At 36.0% G+C, this 17006-nt stretch overlaps 1 protein-coding gene and 1 non-coding gene across 2 annotated transcripts in view; both read right to left on the reverse strand.

Annotated features, from left to right (window-relative positions):
• Positions 1 to 16704, reverse strand: part of LOC115448937 (apyrase) — a 17772-nt gene extending 1068 nt beyond the window's left edge. Inside the window, exons 1-10 of the mRNA XM_037447433.1 lie at positions 16562 to 16704; positions 13651 to 13873; positions 10160 to 10357; positions 9560 to 9690; positions 8878 to 9025; positions 7526 to 7652; positions 7101 to 7255; positions 5816 to 5906; positions 5154 to 5300; positions 3643 to 3809 (exon numbers count right to left, since the gene is read on the reverse strand). Of these exons, the coding sequence (XP_037303330.1) occupies positions 3643 to 3809; positions 5154 to 5300; positions 5816 to 5906; positions 7101 to 7255; positions 7526 to 7652; positions 8878 to 9025; positions 9560 to 9690; positions 10160 to 10357; positions 13651 to 13873; positions 16562 to 16650 (1476 nt within the window). The 5' untranslated portion in view covers positions 16651 to 16704. The remainder of the gene's footprint in view (positions 1 to 3642; positions 3810 to 5153; positions 5301 to 5815; positions 5907 to 7100; positions 7256 to 7525; positions 7653 to 8877; positions 9026 to 9559; positions 9691 to 10159; positions 10358 to 13650; positions 13874 to 16561) is intronic.
• On the reverse strand, positions 2251 to 2322 carry Trnaa-cgc. Its single transcript has one exon. It is a non-coding gene; the product is annotated as a tRNA-Ala (tRNA).
• Positions 16705 to 17006: the final 302 nt, after the last annotated feature.

Below are 17006 nucleotides of genomic sequence, written 5' to 3' on the forward strand. Positions count from 1 at the left end.
TACATACATACATACATACATAGTATCACGCCTTTATCCCATAGGGGTAGGCAGAGACTATAGATTGCCACTTTGCACGGTCCTGGCATACTTCTCGCGCTTCCTCAACCTTCATTAATCCTTTCATGCATTCCCTCCGATTCCGGGTAGTTTTGTTCTGGCCTTTACTGAGAAACTGCATTTTGCAGATGCAATACTTTGCGTAGAGACCGAATGTACATCGTTTGTTTAGTGTTTATTACTATGGCGATAAGCACTTCGATCGTTATTGTCTTAAATAAATGCAGTTCATTTTAATAAGGACCGTTTAAATATCGACAGTCCCTACGCAAAGAATTGAATCCGCAAAATGCAATTTTGCAGATTCGATACTATACGTAGGGATCGTCGATTTTTATTTTCTCCCGACGTTTCGAAGACTGCAGGCTTCTTGGTCGCGGGGCAAACGTGTTGGTCGTCCGCAAGTCATAGTTAAAATATCTGCCCAATTTTATAATGATACAGAATTTAATTTCTAAAGCGCTTAGTTGGTGATAATAAAATTAGATTACCCTGTACTCTTAGACCAAGAGTACAGCTAATTGTATTTCTATTATACCCAGCCAAGCGCTTTAAACAGCGTTTTATGTTCATGATTGCCTCTGTAGCGTAATTATATTTAAGACTGCGGTAGTAGCCTCGGGTTCGATTCCCCTGTCGGGCAAAGTGATATAATAAATAATAATAATATCAGGCCTGTATTATATACTTGCCCACTGCTGAGCACGGGCCTCCTCTACTACTGAGAGGGATTGGGCATTAGTCCACCACGCTGGCCTAGTGCGGATTGGTAGACTTCACACACCTTCGAAATTCCTATAGAGAACTTCTCAGATGTGCAGGTTTCCTCACGGTGTTTTCCTTCACCGTTAAAGCAAGCGATAATTCACAAAGAATACACACATAATTTTTTTAGAAAAATCAGAGTTGTGTGCCCTTGGGATTTGAACCTGCGGACATTCGTCTCGGCAGACCGTTCCACAACCAACTAGGCTATCGCCGCTTATATTACGTGATAGTGCCACAAACTTATCTGGCCCGGTAGCCAAAAGAGGAACTTACGACGTCATTTTGAAATGTCAATCTGCCTGCCATTCGCTAACATAACTGCCATTGTTTGTTTGCTTTATGTATTTATTTTCCGTTTAGTTGTTATAGCTAGCGAAAAATGCTGAACGCTTTAGAAAATGGTGCGAAGAATGTTACATTTTAAGAAGGAAGAAAATCGTCTTCCTACGCCTATAATACCATTCGAAAAATAGTATGAACGCGTAGCTGCCGCCACAGATTAGTGTTGCAGGCTTTTAAAAATAAATAACACGTAAACACTATTTCGCACGTGCTAATAGAATAGCTGTAAGTATAAAAAAATCAAATTCTGAAATGCCTTTTTTTGATTGCAGAAGCCTTCAATAAGATAACTGTGAATGAATGGCAAAAGCACTGCAATGACGTAAAAACTTGAGAACGAGTATAGAAGCAAGGATGTATACTTAGACGACACCTTTCATCATTAATTTAGCCAGTGACATTGAAAGTGAATGTAGTGAATCTGATGATGAGTGACTAATGAGTCAAATAATTCCGGTGACTTTAGAATAGCTGGAGTATTCCAGTTAGAGAACACTCGCCATACATTCTATGTAGATGATCATAATTATTGTTGTTAAATGATAAATATTTTCGAGGAATATGTTTTTTATTTATTTAATTAATATTTTACTAACGGTCTTTCAAGTCGCCAGGTGTTTAATGCCAGGTCCAGGTATACAGATAATGTGTGCATAATTTCACATTTTTGACCTCAAAAAAGAAAATCGATTTAGCACCTACCTATGCATTTTATTATTATTAGAACTGCAATATACTTATATATAATAGTTTGTGAAGGCTGCCAAACAAATATACAAGTCTTTGTAAGTATGTACATATATTTGTATGTATGTATCTTTGTCCACGCATTTCTCCGAAACTATTAGCATCGGCCGAAAATCGGTTTATTAGTATTCATATATTTTTTTTTTTTACATCAATTGGCTTACCTACTTTATTGCAAAATTTATTTGTACTGGCAAGACCAAATGTGACAACAGCGACTTTCTCACCGGGCCAGATAAGTTTGTGGGACTACAAGGCATACGTATTATTATGACGTGATTTGACGGGCCATTACGAAATAGAATAAAACATAAAGAAGAAATCACATATTCATGGAGGTGCTGGGACTTGAACCCAGGACTTTCAGCATGCGAAGCAGACACTCTACCACTGAGTTACACCCCCGGTGAGAGAACTGACGAACTTAACTATGTGTTACCGCAAATATATCACGACGCGTTATTAAATTTAATACGAAAAATAAATTATTAATTGTACTCAATATTGTATAATTCATATAGGTTAGAAATTTTGATAAAAAACAATATACCTCGTAAACACGAAAACTATTTAACTCTATTCATTATGGAAGCAATATAATGATAATATCGAATTGTGCATAAAATGTGAAGCTATTCGTATTGTATCGATAAATATAACTTTATACAGCGGTTACAAAATTAACATAAGACAGCTAGCGAGTCTGTAAAAGAAAAGTTAACAAGTTATAATAATGATTTTTAATATTATTTTTTATTTTCCATTACCCGCTAGCCGGAGTTTGCTTTTCCGTTTAACTTGTGCTTTTTCTAACCAACTTCGAATAAAGGAGGAGGTTCTCATTTCGACTGTATTTTTTTTATGTTTGTTACGATTTATGATCGAACCAGAGTCTTCAGCACTGCAGTCGTACTGTAATACGACTACGCTGCAGTAAATTAAATTTATCCGAAATAAATTGTATTGATAAATATTTTAGGGCACTTTTCCTAAAGTTGATTGCCCTGTGACCCATCAAAAGTTTTTAAATTGTTGACCCTTTTCTTGGTTGTTTGAAGTAATTTTAATACTTAATTAATAGGACTGAGTGTATTCTTTCAATAAAAAAAAAAAATACTTATTTTTCGCCTCTATCAGTGGCCCATGGCTATTGGCCCAGTCGGTCGTGGTATTGTCCTATTTTCAGACGACACCAATATTCCTCTACGAACCAACACTGGGTCGCGACCGATAATATAGGGAATGCTGGTTTAGATTTTTTTTTTTCGTTCTGGGATCAGCCTGTGTATATCCGGATTCAATAGGCCGGCATAATTGTGTCGACTGTCAAGGGGTAATCTCTAGTCAGTCGACATTCTATTGGAACCCCACTCCAATTACCATCAGGTGCAATAAGGACACTTTAAGGTGAACGAATAAAAAAAATCGCGTGCCTATAAAATCCAAATTGATTATCACAATTTTGTATGGTTTAGAACTTCCAGAGCTCACGTCCTCAATCATAAATCTTGAAGTTAACTTCATAGATATAGTGTCGGTTATATTGCCAACTTCGTTTAGGTTTCTTTATCTTCGTTACGGAAGCAATAAATTTTATATTTGACAATTAAGTCATCTGAGATGTTTATAACATGTTCATAAAAAAGAAGTTACTTTTTAAAATACTTTTTTAAACCATTTAAAACCTTAAAAACCTACGTAACTATAAAAATCATAAAAACTCACAGAAAAACCGTCGCCACCTTCTCCAATGAAGTTTTGGGTGACCACTCGATAGTACTTGTCCAGTTCCAATGGCTGGTATCTAGGGATGTCGCATTCGATACAGCGGACCGTCACGTTGACAACCCTGCTGTTGACAGGCAGAGAGCCGTCGAACATCGACCGCAGCCCTGGATTTAATTGCAACATTAAAAAAAACATTCATGTGGCCGTATGCTAAGATATTTTTATTACGTAGATACGTTGTCCGAGCTCAATACTGGCAAGACGAAAGTAAGGTAATTGCCTGATTTGACAGCCAATGAGCGTGCGGCACTAACGTTGTTACGTAACTGTCGATGTATATAATATATCCTTTCTTACGAATGTATGCTGCATCTTTTTATTCCTTCTTCGAGCCAATTTGTAATTATATGTACATGTACGTGACTAAAGCAAATAGTGCGCCGTTTTTATGTGCCATTTTGTTAGTGTATGACGCGTCTATTTGTAAAACGTCATTGGCCGTATGAGATTTTTGATGCACGGCGTTTTTGGACTATAGTTTTGGCAACTTCTGTGCCTTATAGTGCAGTGTTCTTAACAACTAGATTCTTGATTAGTATGCAATATTTACTGGATAGTCTTATTCAATTAATTTTAGAGCAAAAAAAAATTAATTCGATTAAAGTTACTTGTTAAATTTGTTTAAATAAAATTGAGATAACTGAATATATTAAATTCACAACTAAATGTACAATTATAATAAAACATGACCCTTATTGTAAGGTCTAGTTTGAGGGTAATATACCTTCGCCATAACAGAATGGATGGGGATAACAAATGGATGAAATTGAAGTACATTGAATATCAATTTATGGAAAAATGTTTTGAATTGATGAATGAATTTAAAACCACTTAATCCGGTTCGTGATTTTATGTAATGGTTTTGAATATTCCATTTATTGAAATAAAACTGTTTTATGGATTTTATCGCGGTTTTTAATAATTTTCCCCCGACGTGTCGAAGACTTTGCAACTACCGGGGGTTGAGGTGTTGGTCGTCCGAAAGGTCAAAGTTCTACCTACATTATACAAATATTCATTTTTTATTATACCAAATTAAGGCTGCAGTCTTCGAAACGAAACGGCGATAAAACCCGAATATAGCTTTATTTCGATGTCTAACATTCGTGTAAACATAAGAAATCCTTATTCCATTCATTTTAGGGAAATTTGATTTATGTCGACTGCCAAAATGTAAGTACATTTAACTCAAGGAAACGTCATCGCAATCAAAGTAAGAATGATGACAAAATGTTACATTACGACAATAGGTATTATAACTATTCCCACTAAATCTGGAATAAAAATATCATGAACCAAATCAGTCTTAATTTTTTAAATGCTACATCGTCTTTTAATAAAAAAAAACTTTATGAATAAGCTATCCTCTTTCGTTTAAAGTCTCCGTGGTTGTATATTCGAATTTAGAATTGTGTAATATTTAAATTTAGAATTAATTTAATACATACCCGAAACTTGTAGCATCCTCGCGCCGGCAAACGGTATGTTAGCGACAGAATATTCTAGCATTTCTAGAATATGATCGCCTCTTAGTTCGAAAACTTCGACGTTATTTTCGAATGGAGTCGACAGTATAACTGATTCGAATGTTATTGCTGTAAAATAAATAATAATTATATTATTTTGAAGCTTTACCTGATCATATCATGGGATAGAACGCATAGGCGGAAATGGTGGTGCCCTGGTTGTATTTCTGCTTACCCCTTCGAGGTTAAAAATGTGATGAGTGAAAACTTAGTATTTAATTAAATCTTAATGGTAGACATTACAGCTAAGGATATGAAGACACCAACACTTTTAACGTGGGTGAAACCTTGACCAACATCTTATATAGTCATCCGTATCATTACAAAATGATGTTTATTATTTAATTATTAAGTTCTACTTCACAAAGTATTTAAATTGAAGTGTAACTACTGGCCATAAGACTTAACATGTTATGTCTCAGTATGGCGAGCGCCATGGAATACCAAACAATACTTTGTAATTCAAGGTGTTAGATGGTGTTTCTACTGTTTATGGGCGGTCGTATCGCTTACTAGCAGGGGAAAGGCAAGCTCGTATCGTCATTCAAATAAAATAATAATTGTAATAACTCAATAATACTTACCACCGTTACCAATATCAGATCTTATTGACCCTTGGTTCATCACGCAGAAGTGCGCGTAATGCCAACTGTCTTCTTGAGCTCGATCCATAACCTAGAAATTAAAATATTTCTACGATATACAGCGTCTGTTTTAGCATGTCTGAGAAAATGCAATCCTCCAAAGAAATCCGAAAAAATAAAATATACTCTTTACTAAAATTTAATATGACTAGCTGACCCGGCAGACGTTGTCCCATCTTAAGACGATACCTCAAGGTCCATTTTCATATATTTTGTTTCGGCTTTAATCTGGGTAACTAAACAAGTATTGGCAAGTAAAGAATTTAAATTCACGTCTAGTTAGTGATTAGTTCTCGCAGTTGAAGAAAAACGTAAAATAATTAATAATCATGGATATTTCGGCCTTTAAAATTTAATATGACGAAATTTTAAAGGCAGAAATATCCATGATTATTAATTATTTTTATGTTCTTTCAACTGCGAGAACTAATCACTAACTAGACGTAATTTAAATTTTTACTACCAATACTAGTTACCCAATTAAAGCCGAAACAAAATGTATGAAAATGGACCTTGAGGTATCGCCTTACATGAATTTGCAGGGAGCATTCTGTCAATCGCTGACAGTTATTTCAAACAATTGACAGTTATATAAAATTAATATTTTCTTTAAGTTTTCTTAAATTTACTAATTTAGCGCAATTTTATTAGAACCTTCTCCTGACAATAACAAACACAACAAAAAAAAAATACTGCAATAAGTCCAGCCGTTCACGTGTGATGGCTTGACCAAGGGAAATAGGGATTCATTTTTATATATATATAGATTATTATGGAGAGAGAGGAATACACTCTCAACTTTCCTACAAGTCCCTGCAGTCGCTTAGCTGGGGATTCAAGTATCCCATTCTCAAGTTTCCTACGGTGCTGACTGCGAGGTCCTAAAAAAAAAGCACTAGGTCCAAGGGCCAACCACAATAACGGACTGAAATGGGGAGTGGTGCATTAAGCGATACGTTGGCGTGATCCACATTTCTGTGTATCAAGCATCCTTCCTATTCCCTATATATCGGTCTCACTCACTTGTTATTGGTGATGTAAAACCGCGAGCGGTGCCGTTCGAATGGCGAGATCGTGGCTTATCCTTTAAGTAATTAAATGCTGCTCCAGGATAAAGAATACTTAGTAAATAAACTATTTAAAATATATGAGATCTGATCCTCGTAGAACAAACAATAAATGATTAAATATTTATGGAAATAGTGGAGATATTCAAACTACTTACAGCATTCATAAATGCATCGCAAATAAAGTTACCAAGGTTGCACTCGGCGCATCTGCATTGAGCCGACATGTGCACCAACGAAGTGCCTATTTCAACCCGTGCTTGCTCTTCGATGATGGGTAGGTAAACTTTAATTCTTTCCAGAATATCAGGTGCTGGAAAATAATTGTATTGAGTTGGCATAGAATTTGTAGAATAATATACATACGAAAGCATATCAGAGTCTTTTACTTAGAATTTGGAAGATCAGAATTTAGGCCCGAACGGTGACAAGCTCGTCCCGGCTTAGAAATAATTTTAGGAAAGTGTGATTGCATTAGTTGGTTATATGTATCTACTATATCCCATAGAATATGATGAATAAGATAAAATTAGCATAAAACGCTGTTAAGTTTTTGCACATATTTTGTTAACCATCTTTTTACCTTGTTCAATTTCGTTTCCTATGAAATGTGGATGTCCGTCCCAACTGATGAGGTTTCCTTCATCATCAAAGAATAGTTTGATTTCACCCAAAAATTGCGTGTGAGCGGCAGCTTGAACGATTAGTACCTGAAGCAAAAAAGAGTGATTAATTATTATGCCTAATTTACGTGTTCCTTAATTTACACATAAATGAAATTTACTGATTGGCTTAGTTGCGTAGTTGTTTTACGTTACCACTGGCCGAGGTCTCGCGTTCGATCGTTGAGTCGGGCAATGATATTAGGATTTTCTACACAGTATCTAAAAATTTTAAAACGACTCGAAATTTTGAATTTTTTCGATTATTTTTGAGGCTGACCGTATGACGTACGTATACGTAATATATTTATTACTAGCTTCCGCTCGCAGCTTCGCCCGCGTGGATTTCGGACTTCAAAAATAGAGGAGGTGCTCAATTTGTTGAGATGTTTTTTTAATGTATGGTGGTATGCAGGTGGTCTGATTGTCCGGTCAGGGTCTGATGATGGGATCCTGGTGAAATCGAAGGAAGCATATAGCATGATTCAGTATTCACGCGTAATGGCTTATTATTAGCGTATTTCATGTATAACTTTGGTGTTTCTATCCCGATTTCTATGATTCTTTTTTATGGAATATTTAATAATGTAAACTTTTTAATTAGGGATGACTGAGAGTGTTATAAACGTAAGAGTAGACAAATATAATGAGAAAGCTTCGAACTGCTAAGCTATCGGGAGTTACACGTGTTATTGTGAGTCAACCATAAAAGATAGACATATGCTGTCGTGGGATATTTTTTACATAATTTTAAGGAGAACATTTCCGTCATACATGATTTCTGTGTGGCTTTAACCATTAAGGTTGCACACGCGACAGAAGCTTAAAAAATGGAATAACTTCTCCCGTTTTCCCAACATTTCCCTTCACTGCTCTGCTCCTATTAATTGTAGCGTGATGAAAAGTATACTATAACCAGCACAGGAGTATGACAAATAATTGTACCAAGTTTCGTTAAAATCCGTCGAGTAGTTTTTGTTTCTATAACGGTTATACAGACAGACAGACAGACAGACAAAAATTTTACTAATTGCATTTTTGGCATCAGTATCGATCCCTAATCACCCCCTGATAGTTATTTTGGAAATATATTTCATGTACAGAATTGACCTCTCTACAGATTTATTATAAGTATAGATAGAAGATAATATCAGCGCAATACAGTACTTTGCTTTGTCATTACAAATCTGGGTGGTGTTCCGTCTGTTCGAGAAGTTGCCTTTTAATATGACGCCGTATTCGTCTCGTTATTAATGTGTATTCAAAATCTCACCGGTGTTCCACTTCGTTCTACCACAACGGGATATGGACCTCGTGGTGTGAATCCACTATTTTCCGGAGGTTCACCATTGAATAACAGCGTGTGGCTGTGGCCTCCAACGATTATGTCTATGTGAGGGCCTCCGCGCAGAGCTATTTCTCTAAAATGATTCGAAATTCAAATTATATAGAGGACTAACTTCATAAGTTCCGTTGCTTGTGTTTTTAAAAGTGAATTCTTTTTATGAATAAGTACGTGTCTCATTAAATACAGTCAATATGTCTTTGTCAACTACATTTTGATGGATTAATGGAATTAACATGGATTCTTATTAATCGATCTAAATTAAAAAAATAGTTTGATTAACTCCATTAGTGATCTATCTATCATCATATATCTATCATATATCCAATGATGGATTCTTGTTTACTGTCAACAAGGTCTACTTATTTCCAAATTACTGCATTACTTAGCCGTGGCGAAAGTGGCTCCTTGGTCCAAATATTCTGAAAGTGTACCTGATACATCATTTGGGTACAAACATTCATAAATGCGGTCTGAAAATTCTTCTAATGATGATTAAATTCAATGTAAATTCTATATATAAAACGGAAGGTGGCAGGTATTGAGTTATACTCGTATGGACACTTCGCTACTGGTACTAGTAAATATGTATAAAATCATAATACCATACCTATCTATGTCTATACCAGAATGTGAGAGCACTATGATGATTCTAACTCCTTGGTTGTGGAGTTTCTGTGCTTCTGCTCTCACAGTTTCCACTTCATCAGTAAATCTTAGTCTTCCTGTAGACGCCAGGGTCTGTCAAAGATCAAAATTTATATCATAATTATATTATGAAGGGGAAAAGTTTTTAACTTTGTTTCTCTGTAGGGGCTTATTTCTGGAACTATTGAACTGATTTAGAAAAATATTTCACCAATACTAAAGGGGTCTGTCTACGTGGGCATGACCTAAAAATGGGGGTTCACAATTCGTAAGCGATTTTGATCGTAAAGAACTAAAATGTTGGCTTGATGTCACTTATTAATGCAGGCACATGATATTTAAAAGAAAACTGAGCGACTGTTACTTATAAAAACATGCATATTTTGGAAAATATGCTAGAAATTTAGCTGCAAGGGGCTAACCGGAATTAAAAAAAAAAAAAAATTATAGTGGTCTATGAGAAAAAGAGTTTGGGAACCTCTAGTCTAGCATGAATGGCTAGTTATAATGTAATATATTAAGTTACGTGAATTTACATTATTAAGAACTGTAACAAACTTACATTGGTAGATGCAATAATGACTCCAATGATGCCGATTTTTCGTCCGTTCCTCTCCACAATGATGCTCGGTTCGTACAGCCCCTGGATGGTGGGTTCATCATCATCGATGATGTTAGCAGTCACGACCGGCGAGTTGAGATGCTCGAGGTACGGCACAACGCCTTCGATTCCGTTGTCGAACTCATGGTTTCCTAAAACCTGGAATGAAATTATATCCTCAATTAAGTTTCTTTTACATTTTTAATAAAAACGTTAAATGTTTAGGGATTTTTTTGCTGGTACCCCAATATATTAATGTTTCATATTTTAGAGCTATTGGAATCTAGCAGACATAGGAAATGGTAACATTATGAACTAAATAAATGGAATAATAATAGTATTAAAAACGATTCATGGATAATTTACGTAATCCTTGGAGGATACTATTGATTTCTGTTTCCTGAAATGTTACCAGGTCTATTCATGAACATTACGGGGTCAATGTACGCGTCGTTTGCCCTTTATAAGTCATTATTATTCCAGGAATCTTTGAATAATAAATTCCTTCTAAATTGGAGAGAAATGAAAAGCTGTCTATATAAATTTAAAACTGACATTCAAGTAATAAATTATTTACTTTTGGTCTAAATTTATGTTTGGATACATTTCTTATTCTATATTCAATTATAAATATGGAAGTTAATATTTTTTTCAATATTTACTAGAATTTATATTTATTTTAATTAGTTGTAATTATTTTTAAAGTTTGTTGCGAAATTACTCATTAATCACCGAATTGATTATGAACTCACATACTTAGATGAAGTTCTCAACATGCGTATCTTTAGAGGATTTCCTGGAGAGGTCATATTTTAACCTTAAAACGGCTTTACAGTACAAAAGCAGAACTGGTAGCAAAATCCAGAATAGGAGAATTGTCATTTTTTTTAAAATACATTTGTCGAAAGTGTATTTCATCCAAAATCTATCGGAAAGAAAATTATATTCTCGCAATAATAAATAAGTTATAAAACTTTGAAATCAGGTGGAAAGGAAAGTTGTCAAATTTCAGTAATATTGAAATGTGACGTCACCCAGTGCCACCGACCATAACGCTGTGTGAGTGATAAAAGGACAGCGCGATAACCCTGCCATGCTACCACTTTTGCTCATATTTCAAATATGAATAACTGCTTTATTTTCCAACCAATTTTAATATTTATGACACAAAAAAATTCTTTGTCATAATATTATTTTCTGTTCCATATCACTACATAGTATAAAACAAAGTCGCTTTCTCTGTCCCTATGTATGCTTAAATCTTTAAAACTACGCAACGGATTTTGATGCGGTTTTTTTTAATAGATAGAGTGATTCAAGAGGAAGGTTTATACGTATAATAATAACATCCATTAAATAGTGGAGAAATACTGTTATTTTGTTATGTTATACCCGTGCGAAGCCAGAGCGAGCGCTGTGTTTTTATATACAACGTTCACAGTTTTTCTGTAGTGTATTTAGTATCAGCATTGCACCCGTGCGAAGCCGGGGCGGGTCGCTAGTAAAATAATAAACTAAATCAAATATAGGAAACTACCCTATTATATAAAATCTTATGCGGTAAAAAAATTATATTCTATTACGAGATTCCGTTTTAATTTGACGTACGTAATCCTTGTCTCAAATTATTGCCGTAGTGTTTCCTAGCGCACCTGGTAGTGGGCGTTTAACTTTCTAAGATTGCAGCCATCTTGTAATTTAATACGCTCTGTTTATGTTACTATAAACGTATATTACCTAGTTATAATAATGTTTAATGAACCTCTTTATCAGACCATTCAATTAACAAAGTGCTTTATTTAAAAAAAAAATAGTAACCAGTATAATATAGGTAATGTTAATTATTTTTTATTTTTAGTGGTTTTTGAAGTCGGTATAATTGTTACAAACTTTTTAGTTTTTTTTTGTGTTAGTAAAATTCAGTATACGTTGACGATAACATTTTAAGAGTTTTATGATGTATCCCAGAAGTCAAGGGTTTAACAACAATAAAATTTATATGGGACTACACAGGAAGCACCAAATATAAAAAAAAAAAACATAAAAATCATTTCACTCAGTCAAAAGTTCTGAGGTAACAAGCATAAAAAAACAGTCGAATTGAGAATGTCTTTCATTTTCGAAGTCGGCAAAAAAATAAAAATAATAAAATGAACTATAAACGCAAAACTTGTGAAAATTATATTAAACACAATGCTTACTTACAATTCTTTGTACAAAGGTTTTATTTTAATTAAGAGGACTGGTGATAAGGAATAACACTATCCCACTCTTATATAAGTACAAGAGTCCGGTCTGCATTATTGTTTTTTTTTTATACGAAATCGGCAAGATCTCATTGCACCTGATGGTCAATGGAGTGTGGGCCAAAACAATGTCGACTGACTAGTGATGATTACCCCTCAGCAGTCGACACAATTATGCTGGCCTGTTGGAACTGAATATTGTATTCAGGTATAACTAAAAAAAGCTTTTAAAAATATTAACCCGTGAGGTAGCTGAATGTTTGCCGGCAAACATTGACAGCTACGCGTGTGACGGAAAAATAACCTTATTATGTAGTATATATGTAGTATATAAGGTTATAATCCCGTGACACACGCAAATGTCATGTAGCTGTCTTGGCTCGCCGGCGATTCACGAGAGACCAAGAGTTAATGATTGCCTCAAAAACCTTTCTGAAAATGTCTAGAGCTAATGCTCTTCACCTATTGCCATTGCATCTTCTGAATGGTTTAGTAAATACCTTCGAATAATGTGTCACCAATCTACTGTCAAAGTAAATATCTGTATCTAATACTCGAATGTCTACATGTGTTCATATTTATCAGTTAGAGTGTACGTGAAAAGTTTGTGTGTCAAATTACGAGCATTACTTTAAGGAAACAAATTGAGTTGAAGTTTTTGAAAATTCCAAAATAAAAAAAAGCGCTGAGTTTATTATTCTCACTTCAGTTTGTAGACAATTTAATTCAGACAGTTTTATCTCGTTAACATTAAAGGAAAAGCAAGAATAGCTTACGTATGAGCTTTTAATCCAAAGGAAATTGACGGTAAATGAAAAATTATAAATTATAGATTAATGACAAAATAATAAAAGTTTATTAAAAAAAAATCAGTTATAAGCATCTGAAAGGAAGGCGAATGCCTCATAACACCTGTATTATACGACTTAAACTATGACGTCACTGTCAAAACGTGTGGACGTAAGAGGGAGATAACCATACCCACTATTATTCATAACATCTGAGAAACCAATTGCTGTAATTTTCATATTTTTAATTATGTGTTAAAATGGGGTTCTTTTTCGCATTTATTTACATTAGGAAAAAATATTACATAGACGAAAAGCATCTGGAAACTAGTATATTACTTCTTGACAGCTTCGGCGTTAAATAAATGTGCAATGTCCAGTCAATTTAGGAAAAAAAGTATAAAAACATTATACCTACATGGGCAGTATGTGGAATCAGGTTCATGAACTCCTGAGTGACGTTCCATCGTAGGATGTTGTACCAGATGGTTCCTTGAAAGCTGTCTCCGCCGTTGAGGAGTAAAGAGTCCGGCTCGGCTGCCAGTCTCTGCCTCACCAGGGTTGTGAGTCGGGCGAATCCGCCTATACAAGGCGCTGACTCGGGATTGCATACGCCGCCATATGGACTGGTTTCTACGAATCTAGAACAGAAATCCTTTCTTTTACTAATCTTAAAAAACACAAACACACAACGCCTTAATCCCCGAAGTGGTAGGCAGGCAACCAGACCAACCTTTATTTCTTCTTAGTAATATTGACAATAGTATCGAATTGGTGAAAGATATAATAGGTTTGTTAACACAAAAAATACTGAACTTATTTAGATAGAATTTCGCTGATAGAGCCGGGGTTAACGTAAAGGATTTTTAACGTGGGCACGCCACGATAGTGGCGGTAAGTCCCCTCTTCGAGGTGTGGCTGACGAGACGTCACGGCGTCCTCTCATTCCGGACGACGCAGCTACTGACCGGTCACGGCTGCTTCGGCAGGTACCTGTATCGGATCTGGGTGGAGGATACGCCCGCGTGTTTGTTCTGTGCGGATCGGCCGGAGGACACGGTGGAGCATACGGTGGAGGTGTGCCCAGCTTGGACTGAACACCGCCGTGTTCTCACAACGGCCATCGGTGGCGGAGACCTCTCGCGTCGGGGCCTGGTAGAAGCCATGCTCCGGGGCGAGAGAGAGTGGGATGCAGTCACCTCCTTCTGCGAGGACGTGATGCTCGCAAAGGAGGTGGCAGGACGGCTACGGCGCCAAAGCGCCCAACGTCCCATCCGCCACGGCAGACGTACAAGACGCGGGCGTCGAACGTCTGCTGAGGATCGTCAGCCTCCGTAGGCGCGGACCGTCGGGTGACGAGCATTGGGTAGCTCGTCGCCCGAAACACCCCAACGGCCCGTGAGTACGGCGCGTAGTGTTCCACGCGCGCCTCAAAGAGCAGTGTCAGTGTCATTGACAGGGCCCTTTAGGGCTGGTGCCTGCCTAGGTTTCAATGCCATCGGATCTTGGACCTAGGCACATAGGCAAAGGATGGGAACACCGTAGGTTTTTAGTCAGTAGAAGTCTGACACGCCCTCCCGCCCATCCCAAGGCGGGAGATAGTCATCTGATGATTTAACTACGTTAAAAAAAAAAAAAGGATTTTAAACTCGTAAAATACGTAATGGACTTCTTTATTTGTATGGATGGATATTATACCCACTATGGGGAAGTATGTATACACCGATAGTCTTTAATTATCAAAAACAGAAATGGGGTATGTACATTTTGTACAAGAGGTAAGGCAATGTAAACTGCTGCTGGTAGGATATATTTATATCTGCCGAGTTAGGGACTACCGTATAAGCACCCGCCTTAGTGGACTACGTAGGTGTCGCGGTTTGGAATCAGCCTGTCTATCTAGTTCCAAACAGGCCGGCATAATTGGCGAGCTATAACCGTCTCTCGTCAGTCGATACTCTATCTGGATAACTTCGCATACTATCAGGTACTATGATGTCTGTTTACCGTTCCGAAAAGTGGGTGCCTTTGTACGTATACCAGTTCACAGTGAGCAAAGCCCAAGCCATTATATCAGTATGTACACTAGATATACAAAGGTCGTTATCTAGTCAAGTATAAAATTAATTATGTGGTATTCTTCTGTGGTACATTTTTTTATTTCTTCATCCTTGTCAGCCAGAGCTGGGTTTACTTTATAATCTTTCATTTATTTAATCTTCTATACTTATAATAAACCTGTAGAGAGGTCAATTCTGTACATGAAATATATTTCCAAAATAACTATCAGGGGTTGATTAGGGATCGATACTGATGCCAAAAATGCAATTAGTAAAATTTTTGTGTCTGTCTGTCTGTCTGTCTGTCTGTATAACCGTTATAGAAATAAAAACTACTCGACGGATTTTAACGAAACTTGGCACAATTATTTATCATACTCCTGTGCTGGTTATAGTATACTTTTCATCACGCTACAATTAATAGGAGCAGAGCAGTGAAGGGAAATGTTGGGAAAACGGGAGAAGTTATTCCATTTTTAAGCTTCCGTCGCGTGTGCAACCTTAATGGTTAAAGCTACACAGAAATCATGTATGACGGAAATGTTCTCCTTAAAATTATGTAAAAATATCCCACGACAGCATATGTCTATCTTTTATGGTTGACTCACAATAACACGTGTAACTCCCGATAGCTTAGCAGTTCGAAGCTTTCTCATTATATTTGTCTACTCTTACGTTTATAACACTCTCAGTCATCCCCTAATTAAAAAAAGTTAACATTATTAAATATTCCATAAAAAGAATCATAGAAATCGGTATAGAAACACCAAAGTTATACATGAAATACGCTAATAATAAGCCATCATGCGTGAATACTGAATCATGCTATAAGGATTATTTTTGTATATATATAAGGTCGCGAACGCACAGGCAGGCGGCTTGCTTGGCACCTAGAGGCTAGCGAATCACCTAGCGAGTAGCTTCGTAAAACGAACATTCTCGAACGTTCGCGACCGGCTCCATTTTGAAGTCCGAAATCCACGCGGGCGAAGCTGCGAGCGGAAGCTAGTGTCCAATATAAATTGCAATGATAAAATGTCTTTAGTTATATAAGCGACTTTATATAAGTAATAATTGAATATTCTCATGTACCTTGACTTATCATAAGCGCAACTATGTTTGCCGACGTGATGAATAAAGCATTTTATTTTATTTATTAATATATTCTTTGACATAAAATTTGATAAATTTTATTTCGGATAAAAAGTAAATATAATAAGTAAGGACAATCTTATATGATATATACTATAAATGACATAGAACACTTGCCTTGCGTGAAAGTCATTATAATGCAAAATATTCACTGGAAACAAATTTTGAGCACACACACCACTGAATAAAAATAATAATATATACATTTCGCTGTAATACTACACGACATTCATAACGAATTTATTTATAATTAATAATATTTCAATATTAACTGATATTAGACTGGATTAGATATAAGTTTAACCTATCAAGATTATAAAGATATGATATTATTAATTGGTGTAGAAATAATAGGTACACTTCCTTGTGAGGTTTTGTGTTGGAGTCATTTGTGATTGATTTTTGGCGATGTAGGTGGAATTTCTGTCAGTTTATCCAAGATTCTTCAAGTTATTTTACTGGTGGAAGGTCCCTCATATGTGAGAGTCTGCCTGGGTAGGTACCACAACAATGTCTATTTCTGCCGCCAAGCAGCAGTGTATAGTCACTGTTGTGTTTCGCT

The sequence above is a fragment of the Manduca sexta genome, chromosome 6 (genome assembly GCF_014839805.1).
Source record: "Manduca sexta isolate Smith_Timp_Sample1 chromosome 6, JHU_Msex_v1.0, whole genome shotgun sequence".
Taxonomy (NCBI): domain Eukaryota; kingdom Metazoa; phylum Arthropoda; class Insecta; order Lepidoptera; family Sphingidae; genus Manduca; species Manduca sexta.